At 31.2% G+C, this 13,459-nt stretch overlaps 1 protein-coding gene across 10 annotated transcripts in view; it reads right to left on the bottom strand.

The window, feature by feature from the left end:
* The window catches only part of LOC142341591 (uncharacterized), a 499,295-nt gene that overhangs the window by 259,780 nt on the left and 226,056 nt on the right, over positions 1-13,459 (bottom strand). For all 10 annotated transcript variants that reach the window (XM_075392645.1, XM_075392646.1, XM_075392650.1 and 7 more), the window contains one exon: positions 4,652-4,828. In XM_075392645.1, the coding sequence (XP_075248760.1) occupies positions 4,652-4,828 (177 nt within the window). The remainder of the gene's footprint in view (positions 1-4,651; positions 4,829-13,459) is intronic.

Genomic DNA, 13,459 nt, shown 5'->3' with positions numbered 1-13,459 from the left:
TCAGATGGAGAAAAATAATCGAACTATTTGTTTGAAAAATGACCAGTATTAGCTGAAGTTCATTGTTATAAACATAATATACAACAAGTAATGTTGGGACGATTAACAATTGTTTTAATTTTACGCTGAATCGAAATATTCTACAGTATCTCGTAAAAGATACTCGCAAAATATTTTATCTGTACATTGAAGGCTAAACAAATAAAAAAAATAATTGCGGAGGGATCGTAAAATAAATAATTGTATGTTTGTTTTTTCATCATTAATAATTATGAACAACTTTTGTCACATTTTTCATGTTTGATATCGGAAAAAGAGGTCGCACTATGAGTTGAACTTCATCTTATGACATGGAAAAGCGGGAAATCACAGGATAAAATGGAACAATAACTGGAAAAGAAAACAAACAACAAAAAAGTGTCAACGGAGAACATTTTTTATCCTGAAGAGTGAAATGTATATAGCAGAAAATTATATCACAAAAGATTTTTACTGCAATTATTTTTAAATCATTTTGGGATAAGTCTTCGACCCAGGACAATACAGATCATTCTGTCTGTTTCCAGCTCAATAAAAAACACTGTTTATTGACGCGCTTGAGTTCTGGTTACTAACTAAATGATTGTGGTTTCTGCGAGTCACAGTCGACCGACATTAGGCCATGTGACTTCGTCATCACATCGGTCTGTTATAAGGTGATTGTTTTTTTAATTAATCTGTTTCCAAAATTGAACGGAATATAATAAATTACATCAGATTAATTAAACTCAAGATAGGGTTAACTTTAGCACTGGACATTAAGCGTCAGTCAATAATGTAGTCTTCAAATAAGCTTAAGAGTAAAATGTCAGACAAATATAATGACCTGCCTCTTAATTTGACTAAAAACGGATAAAATAAAAAGAGCAGTTGAACCTCTGAGAGAGATATATATGATACCGTTGCGAATAGAAAGTCCTAAGCCGTCTAAATTGTCAGTCAAGAAATACAATACAGTTGACCTTGCGCTTTCTTCCACAGTTTAGGTAATTCAGCACAGGATAGCGCAGATTGTTCTCAATCATAAAGTCGAGTTAATCTTTGAATGCATGCTTCATGGACTTACGCGTCTGTTCAGTCTGTAAAAAGGGGCTTCTTCAATTATTTTTTGAAGTACTAACAAACCTACCTTAGTCGGCGAGCAACATTGAAAGATTTCTCCATTTTGGTTGTTTTCATTTTTCACAAATTACAAAGTGATCAGTTCTTTCCCATTATAGTCCCTATCCCCACGCTAGAGATGGGAGGGTTTAAGTCTTGCATTTCTGCACGACGATTCAATTAACATGCAAACTTCTTGTACGAATCTTGCCAGTTATGAATCATGAAAAACATATTAATCAATTTTTTAAAGCTTTAAAAAACTGTAAAAACAAAATCAATCCTTAGAAATAAGATTTATGAACTTAAAATTCGCATTCCAGTATAAGTTTTAACTCTGAACTTTTCTTTTTCTTTTAAATTTTTGAGGTTATAAATGGTTTTTGTTCAAAATCAAATTAAAGAATTAACAACTGATCTCAATTAACATCTCAGAAATTTCGATGTCCAATAAGATATCAGTTCTCAGAGAAATTATATATATATATATATATATATATATATATATAATATATATATATATATATATATATATATATATATATATATATGAAAAGTATTTGACATAATTCACCATATTATATCTGAAAACATATGAGTTACAACCTAAGTATACTCAAAATTAAAAAAAAACATCATTGGTTCGTATTTGAATTGCCAGCCATTGTGCATTGAAGAAACTATGAAAGGTAGATTCCCCGTAGTTGTCACACTATAGGTAAAGTTCTCTAAATTCATCCAAGAAAAAAACTACAGAATGAGCAAGTGAAACGAAAGAATCGCCCCCAGCTTTGAACGTAAACAGGCAAGCACAAAGTTCCAGCTCACTGCATTAACAAAACTCTCAAAAAATGAAAAACGAAATGTGGCCAACTAGACACCGCATAAAATACAAACCAGATCAACTCTGCGTACACTTAAACGATAGTAAACAATATCATTACACTAATAATTTAGTACTGCAACATGAGGCGCTGTTATGTTCATCGACTCCTGAGGATCGTTATATTTTGCAATTATTCCAACATCACGAAAACGAAAATTTCAGCCTTTTTCATTTTTCCTTTGAACACTTAAACTAATATTCTAAAGACTTATTATCTATTTAGTTGATCTTAATGGAAGAACTGCCATGCTCTTGATGTACACGAAAACTAAAGGATACGTTTTTTTAGAGAACTAGGAAGACACAACGAAATTGAAATATTTCGTTTAAATGTTTGCTGGTTTCTCTGGCTTCATGAACAAGGTACTTTGTGTACAAAGTGGAGGCTCTATTTTGTGGAATATCTGATCCAACAGGAGCAGTACTGGAATTTTGTCATTTTTGATTTAAAAGAAAAATCAGACAAAATTGAAAAGTTAAAAATAGTCAACATTTGCGGGCACCTACGCTAAATCGACACATCAATTAGTTCTTTTCCGATTTGATTTAGTTGAAAACAGTAATAGTTGGGCAAACATTGAATATGTGAAATCAGAACAACAAAAAGTAAAAAAAAAATAATTCGGGAAGCTTCAAGCAACTTTCCAATTTCAGCCGTCAATTTGTTTTTGTTTGGGCTTCGAAAACGTTGGGAGATAAATACGAAAAGAATTTGTTATTTGAAGATATCATCTTGTCACGATTCAATAGAGCTACGTTTACACCAAGCTATAAGAGAAAAAGGATATAAGAGTGTGAGAAGAATTCAGATCAGATTCAAAAATTTATGGCGCTGCTATTTTGAAAAACAAACTCTAACTCCAAAAATATTCATCAATTCTTTTTGAAACACCCGAAGATATTTCAACTATTTTCTGAATATTTGTGAATATATTTGTAAGTATTACGATGTCTCTTAGAATAACAATAGTTATAATTTATACGGACTGCTTAAGATGCAACTTATAATTTTTTTCGAAAAATCCTTTCCATGATTATTTGAATGGCTGGAATATTGGGAATGAACTGGTAGTTTCTTGAATAGGAAGCTACAGAAGTAACAATGGAAAAACCTTACAGTATACACAAACAATTCCCGCTATCAGCTACCTCGATTTGATGTCTACCGCGGACATTGAAGTCAAATAACATAGGAACTCACAAAGATCATGCAGGAGTGATTACATTGATGAATGGATTGAAAACTAGATGAATTAATGTCGGATCTTTTCCGCTAGCGCCCCCCCAGTCCTATATGGCCGAAACTTAGGCACCCCCCAAATATTATTGTTTTGCTCCCTTCTGCAAAGGTTACTTATGATCATGATTACGTACCTAGTACAATACATCAACAACCTCATTTGCAACATTTTTCAGGAAAATCAAAGTAGTAGACCCCTTTACAAAGCACGTAATTCCTAAAAACACAATGAGAACAAGTTTTTGGTTGATGTTTACATTATACGCAGTTCGTTATTATTATGCACGTATTAATTTCGAACCACAGCTCTGTTAATATTTTCTAAATGCCCACTTACGCGTATTCACATGTAATAATTCAAATGCATACAAAATGTTAAAACATATACAAATGGGGGGTGCCTAACTTACTGGGGGGGGGGGCGCTAGCGGAAAAGATCCTTAATGTCATATCTTGAGCACTAAGGGATTTCCACGAGAATTCATATTAGGTTAATATAAAGTGCACTATAAAGCTACTAATCTTTACTAGTTGATTAACTGGAAAATAAAACATAATATTGAGTTTAAATATTTCCAACCGCCATTGATTAAATTGAGACAAATTAGGTAATTGGAAAAAGGTATTTGTGACAGAGGTTAATTGGTTTGCTTGATTTCGAGACAGTATAATTAACCTGTTGAGAAGGGAACATAGTTTAGGATGAACCTATTGTCAATATTGAACAAGCACCGAAGAATGAAATAGTTGAACTAATTTAACTGTAAGCATATGGGGAAAAGGAGGATATTTAAGAATGTTCAGACACCACCCACCAATATTTACATATCCGCAGTCTATCCTAAATTATGCCATACAACTTGGAAAACAACCATGTTTATTTGTTGTCATTTGGAGTAAAAACCTGTCTGAAATGAAAATAGCAGACGTTGCTGGTGGGGTGGCGTCCTACTTTGTCAAACTTCATAGCTGGGAGTCATGTATCGAGAGAGAAAACAATGTTTAGCACTTTCTAACTCGCTTAAATTATTGCACGACTGCCGTTAAAGCTATGAACTTGATAGTAAAATTTTTGGAAACTTTCACGACTGGGAAGAAATTTCTCCAATTTCCTGCAATCAGGAGTACATAAATGAACATCAAGCAATTTAATGAAAGGTTTATAATAAGCACAAGCATGATTGAGTGATTGATAAGACTGTAATTAAGTATTATTTTCTAAATCTCGGTTTCTAAATTGTGAAAAAACTGTAGTTACACACAGCTGCAGGGCAACTTGAGGAAGCGAGCAGAAGGTACAGTCGAGATCTAATGGAAGGTATGCAAAGGGAGAGGGGGAGGGGTGTAGAGTTGGATTTGGGCTTTGGGTTTATTTTGAGACTGACCTAGAATGTCGACGTCGTACATGGTGGTGGCACTTCCGCGGGTGTCGGACACTTGGCAGGAGTAGTAACCCGAGTAGAGGGGGGATGCGTCCCTGACGCTCAGGTGGGCGGGGCATGCTGCCACTGTGGCGTCACACCGCTCATTGAACAACAGCTCAGTGTTCCGGTCCAACCTCACTAAAACACACATGCATAACATATAAACATGAAGTGCAATTACAACGAATCACGAAACTTTTCCCTACTCACAACCTCTGCTTATAAAAGGAGCATTAACGACCCAAACTGGAATTCAAAGGACTGAAAATCAACCATAATTAAATATTGAAAATTGTTATAGTCCTAAAAAGTAACATCTATGAAGCGAACACTTTGGTCAGTTATCTTAAAAAAAATGTGTTCCAAGAGTCGGAACCTCAAAATTTGAATGAAAAATTCAAAGCATGCCTAAAGCAAACGAGAACGGTATGACAAAATTTGACTTACAACTATGTGTTTCTTCTAATTTTTGGTACAAAGGTAAATATCGCAAATTTTCAGATAAAAGGGATAGACAACTACATAAAAAATTGATGTATAAAAATATGTTTAGCCAAAAAGCAAAACTAAACTTAACTCTCAATTTTTTGAACGATCACAATCATACAAATTTGCGTTGGAAAATTTCGCGAAAAAGTAGATTGAAAAATTAAAAGTTTTTCAATGACGTGTTTTGCATTGAAAATTAGATCATTAAAAATTGTTTCGAATAAACTTTGTCGATTTTTAGCAGTCGCCCTTCAACTTCTAGTTCTACTCTAAACTAGAAGTTTTGTAAATTATCTCTTGAAACCTTAAAAAAATGTGCATGTTCTTGGGAAAAACGTGCCCCAAAAAAATCAAAAAAGATAACCAAACTGAATTTGACTTTGTTGAGTTACTTTGAATTGTCTATTGGGGCAATTTCCGATAAATAATGAGAAAGATATTACCATATTGTTTTGCGAGAACTGTATTCAAATGACTGTTCAATAAAAAGAACTTTCAGGACCTTCTATCTGGTCTTGAGATTCCCAAAAAAGGCTGAGTTTTTGGAAGAACAATTGGTGTTTCTAATCAATTTTTCATCCGTAACAGATAAGTGAGAGTTAAGTTTGCGTCCTCTTGATTTTATATAAAAAGCAAGATTTTCAAAACTCTTGATTTTCAAAATTGTGCGTCCATAAACAACTTAAAAATTAAGTACCTCAATCGTTTTAGTTTGAATTGAGAATTATGTTTAAAAATTGGACTTTAAACTTTTGCTGTAATGTTGCTAATTTTTGCAGAATTCTTGTTATGGCAATTGAACAGACACTTGAAACAAACAAAGCAAAGCATATTGTAACTCATTATTGCATCAGAAAATTGTAAAAATTAACAATCTCTCATTTATCTTGAATGACTCTGGCCGCCATCCATTTTTTTGCTCCTAAAAATGTTTTTCGATAATAATTGTAGAAATAATTTTAGAAGTAGAAGGAAATTGAGAAAACAAGTTGAGGCATTAAAAAAGATAGGTAGTTTTCAAGGCCATGTTTTCAGGACCCTGCAAAAAGTTTCAAGGACCAGATAAGCTTGCCCTAATTTCGTCTCCAGCGAATAAACAACAGTAATTAAAACCAAAATGATCACATGGTTCAAGGGCAGGGTTGGGCTTTTTTTAAAAAGTACGTTTTTAACAATCTGTGTAACGGTTTCATTCGCTCAGAAAATCTTTTTGATCATAAGGTACATTAATTGTTAAAATTATTGCGTTGCAGTTAACTTTGATTTCGCAGAAGAAAATTTGCAGTTGATCTTTTCAACCTTTTCTGGAAAATTTTATGGAAACTTAGCGACAACTTTCATTAAGACATATGTAGACCACCATTCAGTCAATCAACTTTACCAGTGAGAGCGTCATAATAAACAATTTATTGGACACTCTTCAAAATTGCCAGCTGCTAGTAAGACAAAAGCAATTACACATACTCTTGAAAAGATTGTTGAATAAGTTTTCAAGTGATTCTTTTCAGATGCTCTCAGTGAAAATTAATCCTATATAAAAAAGAAAAAATGATTAATTAAATGATTAATGCTTAACTAAACTGAACAACGAATATACTGAACAAGTCTTCAGCAATGATAGATAGATGGGACAAAAAGTTTTAAAAAAGGATATGTCAAACCCAAGGGTCACTGTGAATGTTAATAGTAATTGAGAGGACGCTATTTTATCAAATTTAATATAACAAAAGCTGTTTTTTCATTTTATTATTATTTTGTGCTTACGCCACCGCGACTTTAGCTAGAGCAGAAAATTCACCGTTGATAATGTATACATCAACAATTTGTGTGTTCTGGACAACGCAGAATCAAAGAGCAGCTCCAAAAATTAAAACTTATAATCTTGAGTTCAATCATATTGAGTGTGAAAAGTTGGAAATTGCTATTAGTGCAGGCAAAATTGAATGTTTATTCAAAGCAAGGTTGTTTAAAAAGCTTCTTTCAATAATTTTAACTCCCATTGGCACGTGGATTTCAAATTTAAAATAATTCCGTTATATTAATTTTTGATATTTTGAACGAAGAAAGACAACGCCAATTAAAGACCAAACAAAATTTGCTGGGCTGAAATGCGCAGATATGTTTAGCTTTTGTCGGAAAAACTTTTCCGGTATGGAAGAGAACAGAAACAAGAGCCACATGAAAAAAGGATCTCATCATCAGAACTTAATTTTTCAAGTGATTGACTCAACGCTTTGACAGATAGAAGCCTGATAAATGTCCGAAAAAAGCAAAAGAGCAGATTTTAAATGAAAAATTTTCTCAAAGTAGTAATCACGGCACTTGGTTTTTTTTACTCTAATGGAAACTTAGTTTTACGGAAATTGTAAATCGAAAGATCTGGTCAGCTTGATTAACAAAACATTGATGAACCTAAGGCATTTAATTTAATTAACTGGCCCATGGACTCATATAAATAACCGAAAATCTTTAGCGCGACCCCTCTTCTTGTTTTGCAATGTCGTTTCTTGATTAATTGTGAACTGAGAGTGATTATTGTTTGCTGTAGGGAGCAATAAATTCTTTGCATATTTATCAAAATATGCACATGAGAACGTGCAAGTTGGATGAAAATCAGAAATAACCATGGGCTGGACTTACTTAGATATTTAGTTATAACACAGTTGGAATCGTGGTTACCATGGTTGCATTAACTGCGTTTCTATATAATTTTTGAACGGCATATTCTTAGCACAAGGGAGGGTCTAGAGAAAAAATTCGTTTTTGGAGTCAAAAAGTCTGAAACTACTGAGATTGAATCAATAGCAACAAATACCAACAACAACTCCCTGTTTGACTTCCAAAGTTTGGATAGTAATGTAAACTTTCTCCTGCAGTTAAAGCGATAAGATCATTATGGTTAAATTTACCAATTATTGAGCAGAACGCCGGTAATTTCAGAAAACTAAGCTCGGCATTCTTTTGTCAAATGCAATAATCAGGACAGTGAAATCTCAATAGTTTTGTAAAGATTTCAGCGAGGAAATACCCCATCCAAAGTTAAAAATTCTATTTATAAAACTAGAGTCACAGCTAATAAATAATATCAACAGTTGCTATTGCGTTCACTTGGAGAAGCTGATGGATAACTTGTAACTTCTTAAAAATTCCTTACACATAGTGCCTCAAATATTTTTCAAACCAAGCCTTGCACAATTGAAATAATACATTTTAAAATCCAAATTGGTATATAATTGCAAAATCTTGTCATAAAAAAAAACTCAATATTTGAAGCAAAATCTCTCAAAACGCAGAAAAAGGCTGCAGTATTTATTTTACAGAACCGGCCAAAACAATTGTCTTACACCCCGTTCAGCTGTGTGCAGTGAGCGATATAATCTAATTTTTCTCAGATTACGAAAGAGTACAGTTCTTAAATCAGAGCTTCGATTAATTATCTTTTTTGTGACATAATGTGAATTTTTGTGAATTTCGAAAGTGCTTAGTAAATTTATATAGTAAACTAAAAACGCAAAAATTTCCAAAATGTTGAAAAGCTAGCAACGAATGCAGATATTCAAGCTATTACAATCTAGTGCATTTCTTCTAAAGCTAAGGAGCTTAAAACACATCGGGTTCCCTTATGTCAAACTTGGGCGTTTGTTAAAATAAACACATTACACGTAATTTGGTTACATTGAGACTATAGATGGTTCGAAACTCTAATTGCGAAAAAAATAGATTTTCAAAGAAAAACTGGACGGGTTTGAGTTAGAATATACATTCTAGTACAGTAAGCAGGTTGTAATCATAAGATGGAGCTTGAAATGATAGCTCAATATAAGAGAGAATAGTAAGACTCTCGCGGTGTGGAGCAGTTGGCTAAGTGGAGAGGACAGGATTGCAATCAGTAAAGGGATTGTGGGTTCGGAACCCACAAAGTTCCAAAACTTTACGCTGACAATAATGGTGTTGACAAAGAATCAACATTACGAGTAATGAGTAGCTCTAATAGTTTGGGAGGCCAAACACTTTTTCATAAAAAAGATCACAGACGTTGTCCAAAAATACTATGATGCAGTTCCGCTCTTTTAAAGTTTTTCAGTCAAAGTGTACATCTTCTCCCAATAAAAGCAAATTAAGCTGATGAAAATAGCAAACCACGAAGTACTCATTCAATGCGGTTGAAGGTAAGGGGCATATTTTAACCTTCACTAAAATTGTACAAGTGAGATTTCTGGAACTGCTCGGGAGCTTCGAATGATCAAACGGTGGCCTTTCTGTTACCTTAATATAACCAAAAATCCGACATTCTAAAACATTTGCGCAAAACTTGACTAGAAAATATTTTAAATATTTGCCAACACTGATTCCAGATTGGGCAAGTTATGAAAAAATTGGATCATTTATTCTCAAATAGTCAATCAAGTCATCACAGTTCTAAGACAACACTGACACAACACCTGCAATTTCAGATAATCAGCGGTGATTAACTCTTGACCTCCACTTCATGTTTCTATACGTGCAAAAATAATTTTTAAATACCCATTAGAGGGCCTTTAAATGACAATAATAATTTTGTCACTGATATATTTTCGTTAACATTATAAGAAGGCCCAACATTGAAATTAGAGGCTTAACAATCATTGAATCAATTATTGAAAATCAATCCGTATTGGTATTGATATTATTTAAATTCGATCAATATCTTATGGGAAACGTAAATGGTATCGTTTCTGTTTTCAAAAGATATCTACATTATAGGAAAGCTTGCAATACTGGAAGCTTATCAAGCTTATAACAGCTTATCTACACTAGAAACCGTGATAAAAAACTTTCAAGTGATTTTTTTCAAAAATGCTTTTTTGAAATGTTGACAAGAAAATCTTTTAAGTTTCGGCGGCAAAATAATTACAAAAATTGAAGTGTTCAAGATTATGTGATCAACATTTTCGATTTGTTGTACAAAATAAGTCTGACAACATCCTGTTTTGAGGCCTATTTGTGACTTTTCGAGCAACTGTAACAGGAACAATTGAACAAAACAGAAACTATTGTCTGCTGTTTGTTTGCTGTGTCAACAATTAAGGCAAAAAAAAATAATCAATTATAAGGGGTTCAGAAGCTTAAAAAATTAAGAACCAAAGCTCAACTAGCCGTGCTTTTTTGGAAAAAAACCTGATTTTCTGACATATGGAAAAACAACCGTACAAAAGCATAGTTTTTAGAAACTTCTTTGAGCAATTGAAAGACAAAAAGATTGGTTTCAGAAATTCAAATGACTTAATCATTGCACAAAATGTGCTTTTAGTGTCACAAATGACAAATGAAGTGTCGAACCATGTGTTTTTAGTGTCGCAAATGACTGCACAAGCTACTTCAAATTAGAAATTTATTATTGTTGATTTTTTTAGAATCAAATTTGTTGAAACCCAGTGCAGCTTGATCTCTAATCAAAACTAAAATTAGCGAAGTTAGTTGAAAACACTGGAGACTACATTATCACCTGACCAGATTAGGAGATTGACAACAAGTTATGTAGAATTTGTTTTTACACTTGAAAAGAAAAATAAATCCACAAGACGACAATGAAAGAGAAGAAAAGGTTTTTCCAAAATAAAAAAGTTATAAAATTGTTTTCTCTGCACGTATACAGATGAAATGCGCTGAAGATGATTCTGAGTGGTCAAAAGGGCTGAAGTTAGCAAAGCGTGAAAATTAGCAACACACAATAACAAATGGAATTTTCGAATCAAGCGTTGGTTTTGGATGCAGTCCAAATCAAAACTGAACAAAGCCGGTTTTTAAGTAACAGACAATACAAAAACGTTTGCAAAATTACTGAAAAATGTATACTAAAATTCAAAAAGTTCTCTCCAACAGTTGAGCAGGTGACTACATGTCTGACGAGTTTATATTAGCAGTGAATCATAGCAAGTGAAAACTTATTTTCGAATTGTTTTTTACGATCGATGGCCCCCCATGATGATAAATTATTGTTGAAAGAACTCGGAAAAGAAATAATGGAGTGGTAGGGGATTCTGCTAAATTGTTTATGATAATATGAGCTATGAAGAACGTTTTTTCTTAGAAATTCTGAGAAATTTTTTTATCTCATCTTAAAAAACTTCTTCACAATTTTTTGCATTCGAGGAAGCAGGATTGAAAAACTTCGAAAAGAAAGCTTAAAAAAATTGCGACTGTACAATTTAAAATTTCAAATTGAACTGCTTATTATCTCCGAACTGATACAAAGCGAAATTAGAATAAATTAAAACAAAATGATGTTAATTGCTACTAGCACTTTCATGGTAGCTGATTTTGTCCTTGAAGATGGCATTTCTTTTTTATGACAATTTTTACAGCAAAATAGGCTAAACCGTTTAACACCTCATAAATATTATTAGCAATGAAAATCAACTGCCTTTTTCAAAAAAGGATGTCCAAAAAAAGCATATTTATAAGCAGGAATAAATGATATAATTGAGACACACCTTTTTTTAGCAATATATATCAATCAGATGGACTATATTGTGTTTAAAACAAAAAAATCTTGATTTTTCAAAGTCCAATGAAAGCAATAAAAAAGACTAGGCAGAATGACTTAAAACCTCGCTGGATTTTGTTCGTTTTGTCGTCTAGCCAAAGTGTTTTGAGTTATTTTACCTATTACGTATTATTATACTGAAAAATTAACGTAATAACAATAATGGTATATACGATTATTAATTACAATAATATATATATATATATATATATATATATATATATTGTAACTCTTCAGGATTTTTTCTTATATATATATATATATATATATATATATATATATATATATATAAGTATATATAGATACACATATATATATATATATAAATATATATATATGTATATACATATATAAATATATATATATATATATATATATATATATATATATATTCTGATATATAATTCTGAAGAGTTACAATATATATATATATATATATATATATATATATATAAAATGTATTCCAATTGACTTTATAGGCCACCTAAGGGAAAATTCTTATTATAAGAGTTTTTGGACAGTAGGTTTCTCCCGCTGAAAACTATGAATAAAAAACAGCATTAAAAACTATTAATAAAAAATAGAGAAATAAGCTGTCAAAATGTTTTCTCTTTAAACGGATAACAAGCCTAGCTGTGAACAATTAGTATAGTGAAACTATAAAGATTAGTTGAATGAATTAGTATAGTGAGACCGGTTAATGCAATTTTACCCGACCGCCAACAATATGTTGGCTACGTTAGTTCGCATCAATTAATAATGTCAAACTTTTTTCTCTTTATCTCAAAAGTTTCTTATAGAAATCATAATAGTCGTTGGTATTTTGTTGCAAAAATGGAAGAAATGACCCCATTTATCAGAAAGACAACGCATCAAAAAATTCTTCTTCGGTAAAGTGTTCGATATTTGTTCTTTTTATGAAAAAGCATAACATATAAAAGCAGAGAAAAAATTAAAAGGATCATAATTGGACATGCCTCATTTTTGTTAATCGTTTTTTCCTCGGCACAAAGTCCTCGGCCTAATAAAAAATAAAAAACATTTAAAAACAATTTTACATAAAACTTGAAGGATTCTTCTTTATTAACATGAGCTTCTAAAATATTAACAATCATCTTTAAAATTTAGACTGAAACGTTGTAAACTAGTTTTTATTATTCGAATAAAAAAGCATAAGCATTTTTGATTGTGCTAAACGGTTAAAAGCACCGCACAGTCCATACATCACAAAGAACTCACTTTCAACTTTCAGTTTTTGCAATTGGTTAGACGTTTTCCTTAATAGTAGTAGTACACCAATTCAAACACAGCCTATTATTATTTTTATGATTATTATTATTATTATTTTTAATAATATTTTTATTTTTATTATTAATATTATTGTTATTATTATTATTATTATTCTTATTATTATTATTATTTTTATTATTTTTATCATTATTATTATTATTATTATTATTATTATTATTATTATTATTATTATTATTACTTTTAATATTATTAGTATTATTATTATTATTATTATTATTATTATTAAAATTATTATTATTATTATTATTATTATTATTATTATTATTACTATTATTATTATTAGTTTACTTTTATTATTATTATTATTATTATTTTTAATAATATTTTTATTTTTATTATTATTATTATTATTATTATCATTATTATTACTATTATTATTATTATTATTATTATTATTTTTATTATTATTATTATTATTATTATTATTATTATTATTATTATTA

This window comes from Convolutriloba macropyga, chromosome 6 (assembly GCF_964194025.1).
Source record: "Convolutriloba macropyga chromosome 6, txConMacr16.3, whole genome shotgun sequence".
Classification (NCBI taxonomy): Eukaryota; Metazoa; Xenacoelomorpha; order Acoela; family Convolutidae; genus Convolutriloba; species Convolutriloba macropyga.
Note: the sequence above shows the minus strand (reverse complement) of the source record. Positions and strands in the feature narration are given on the sequence as shown.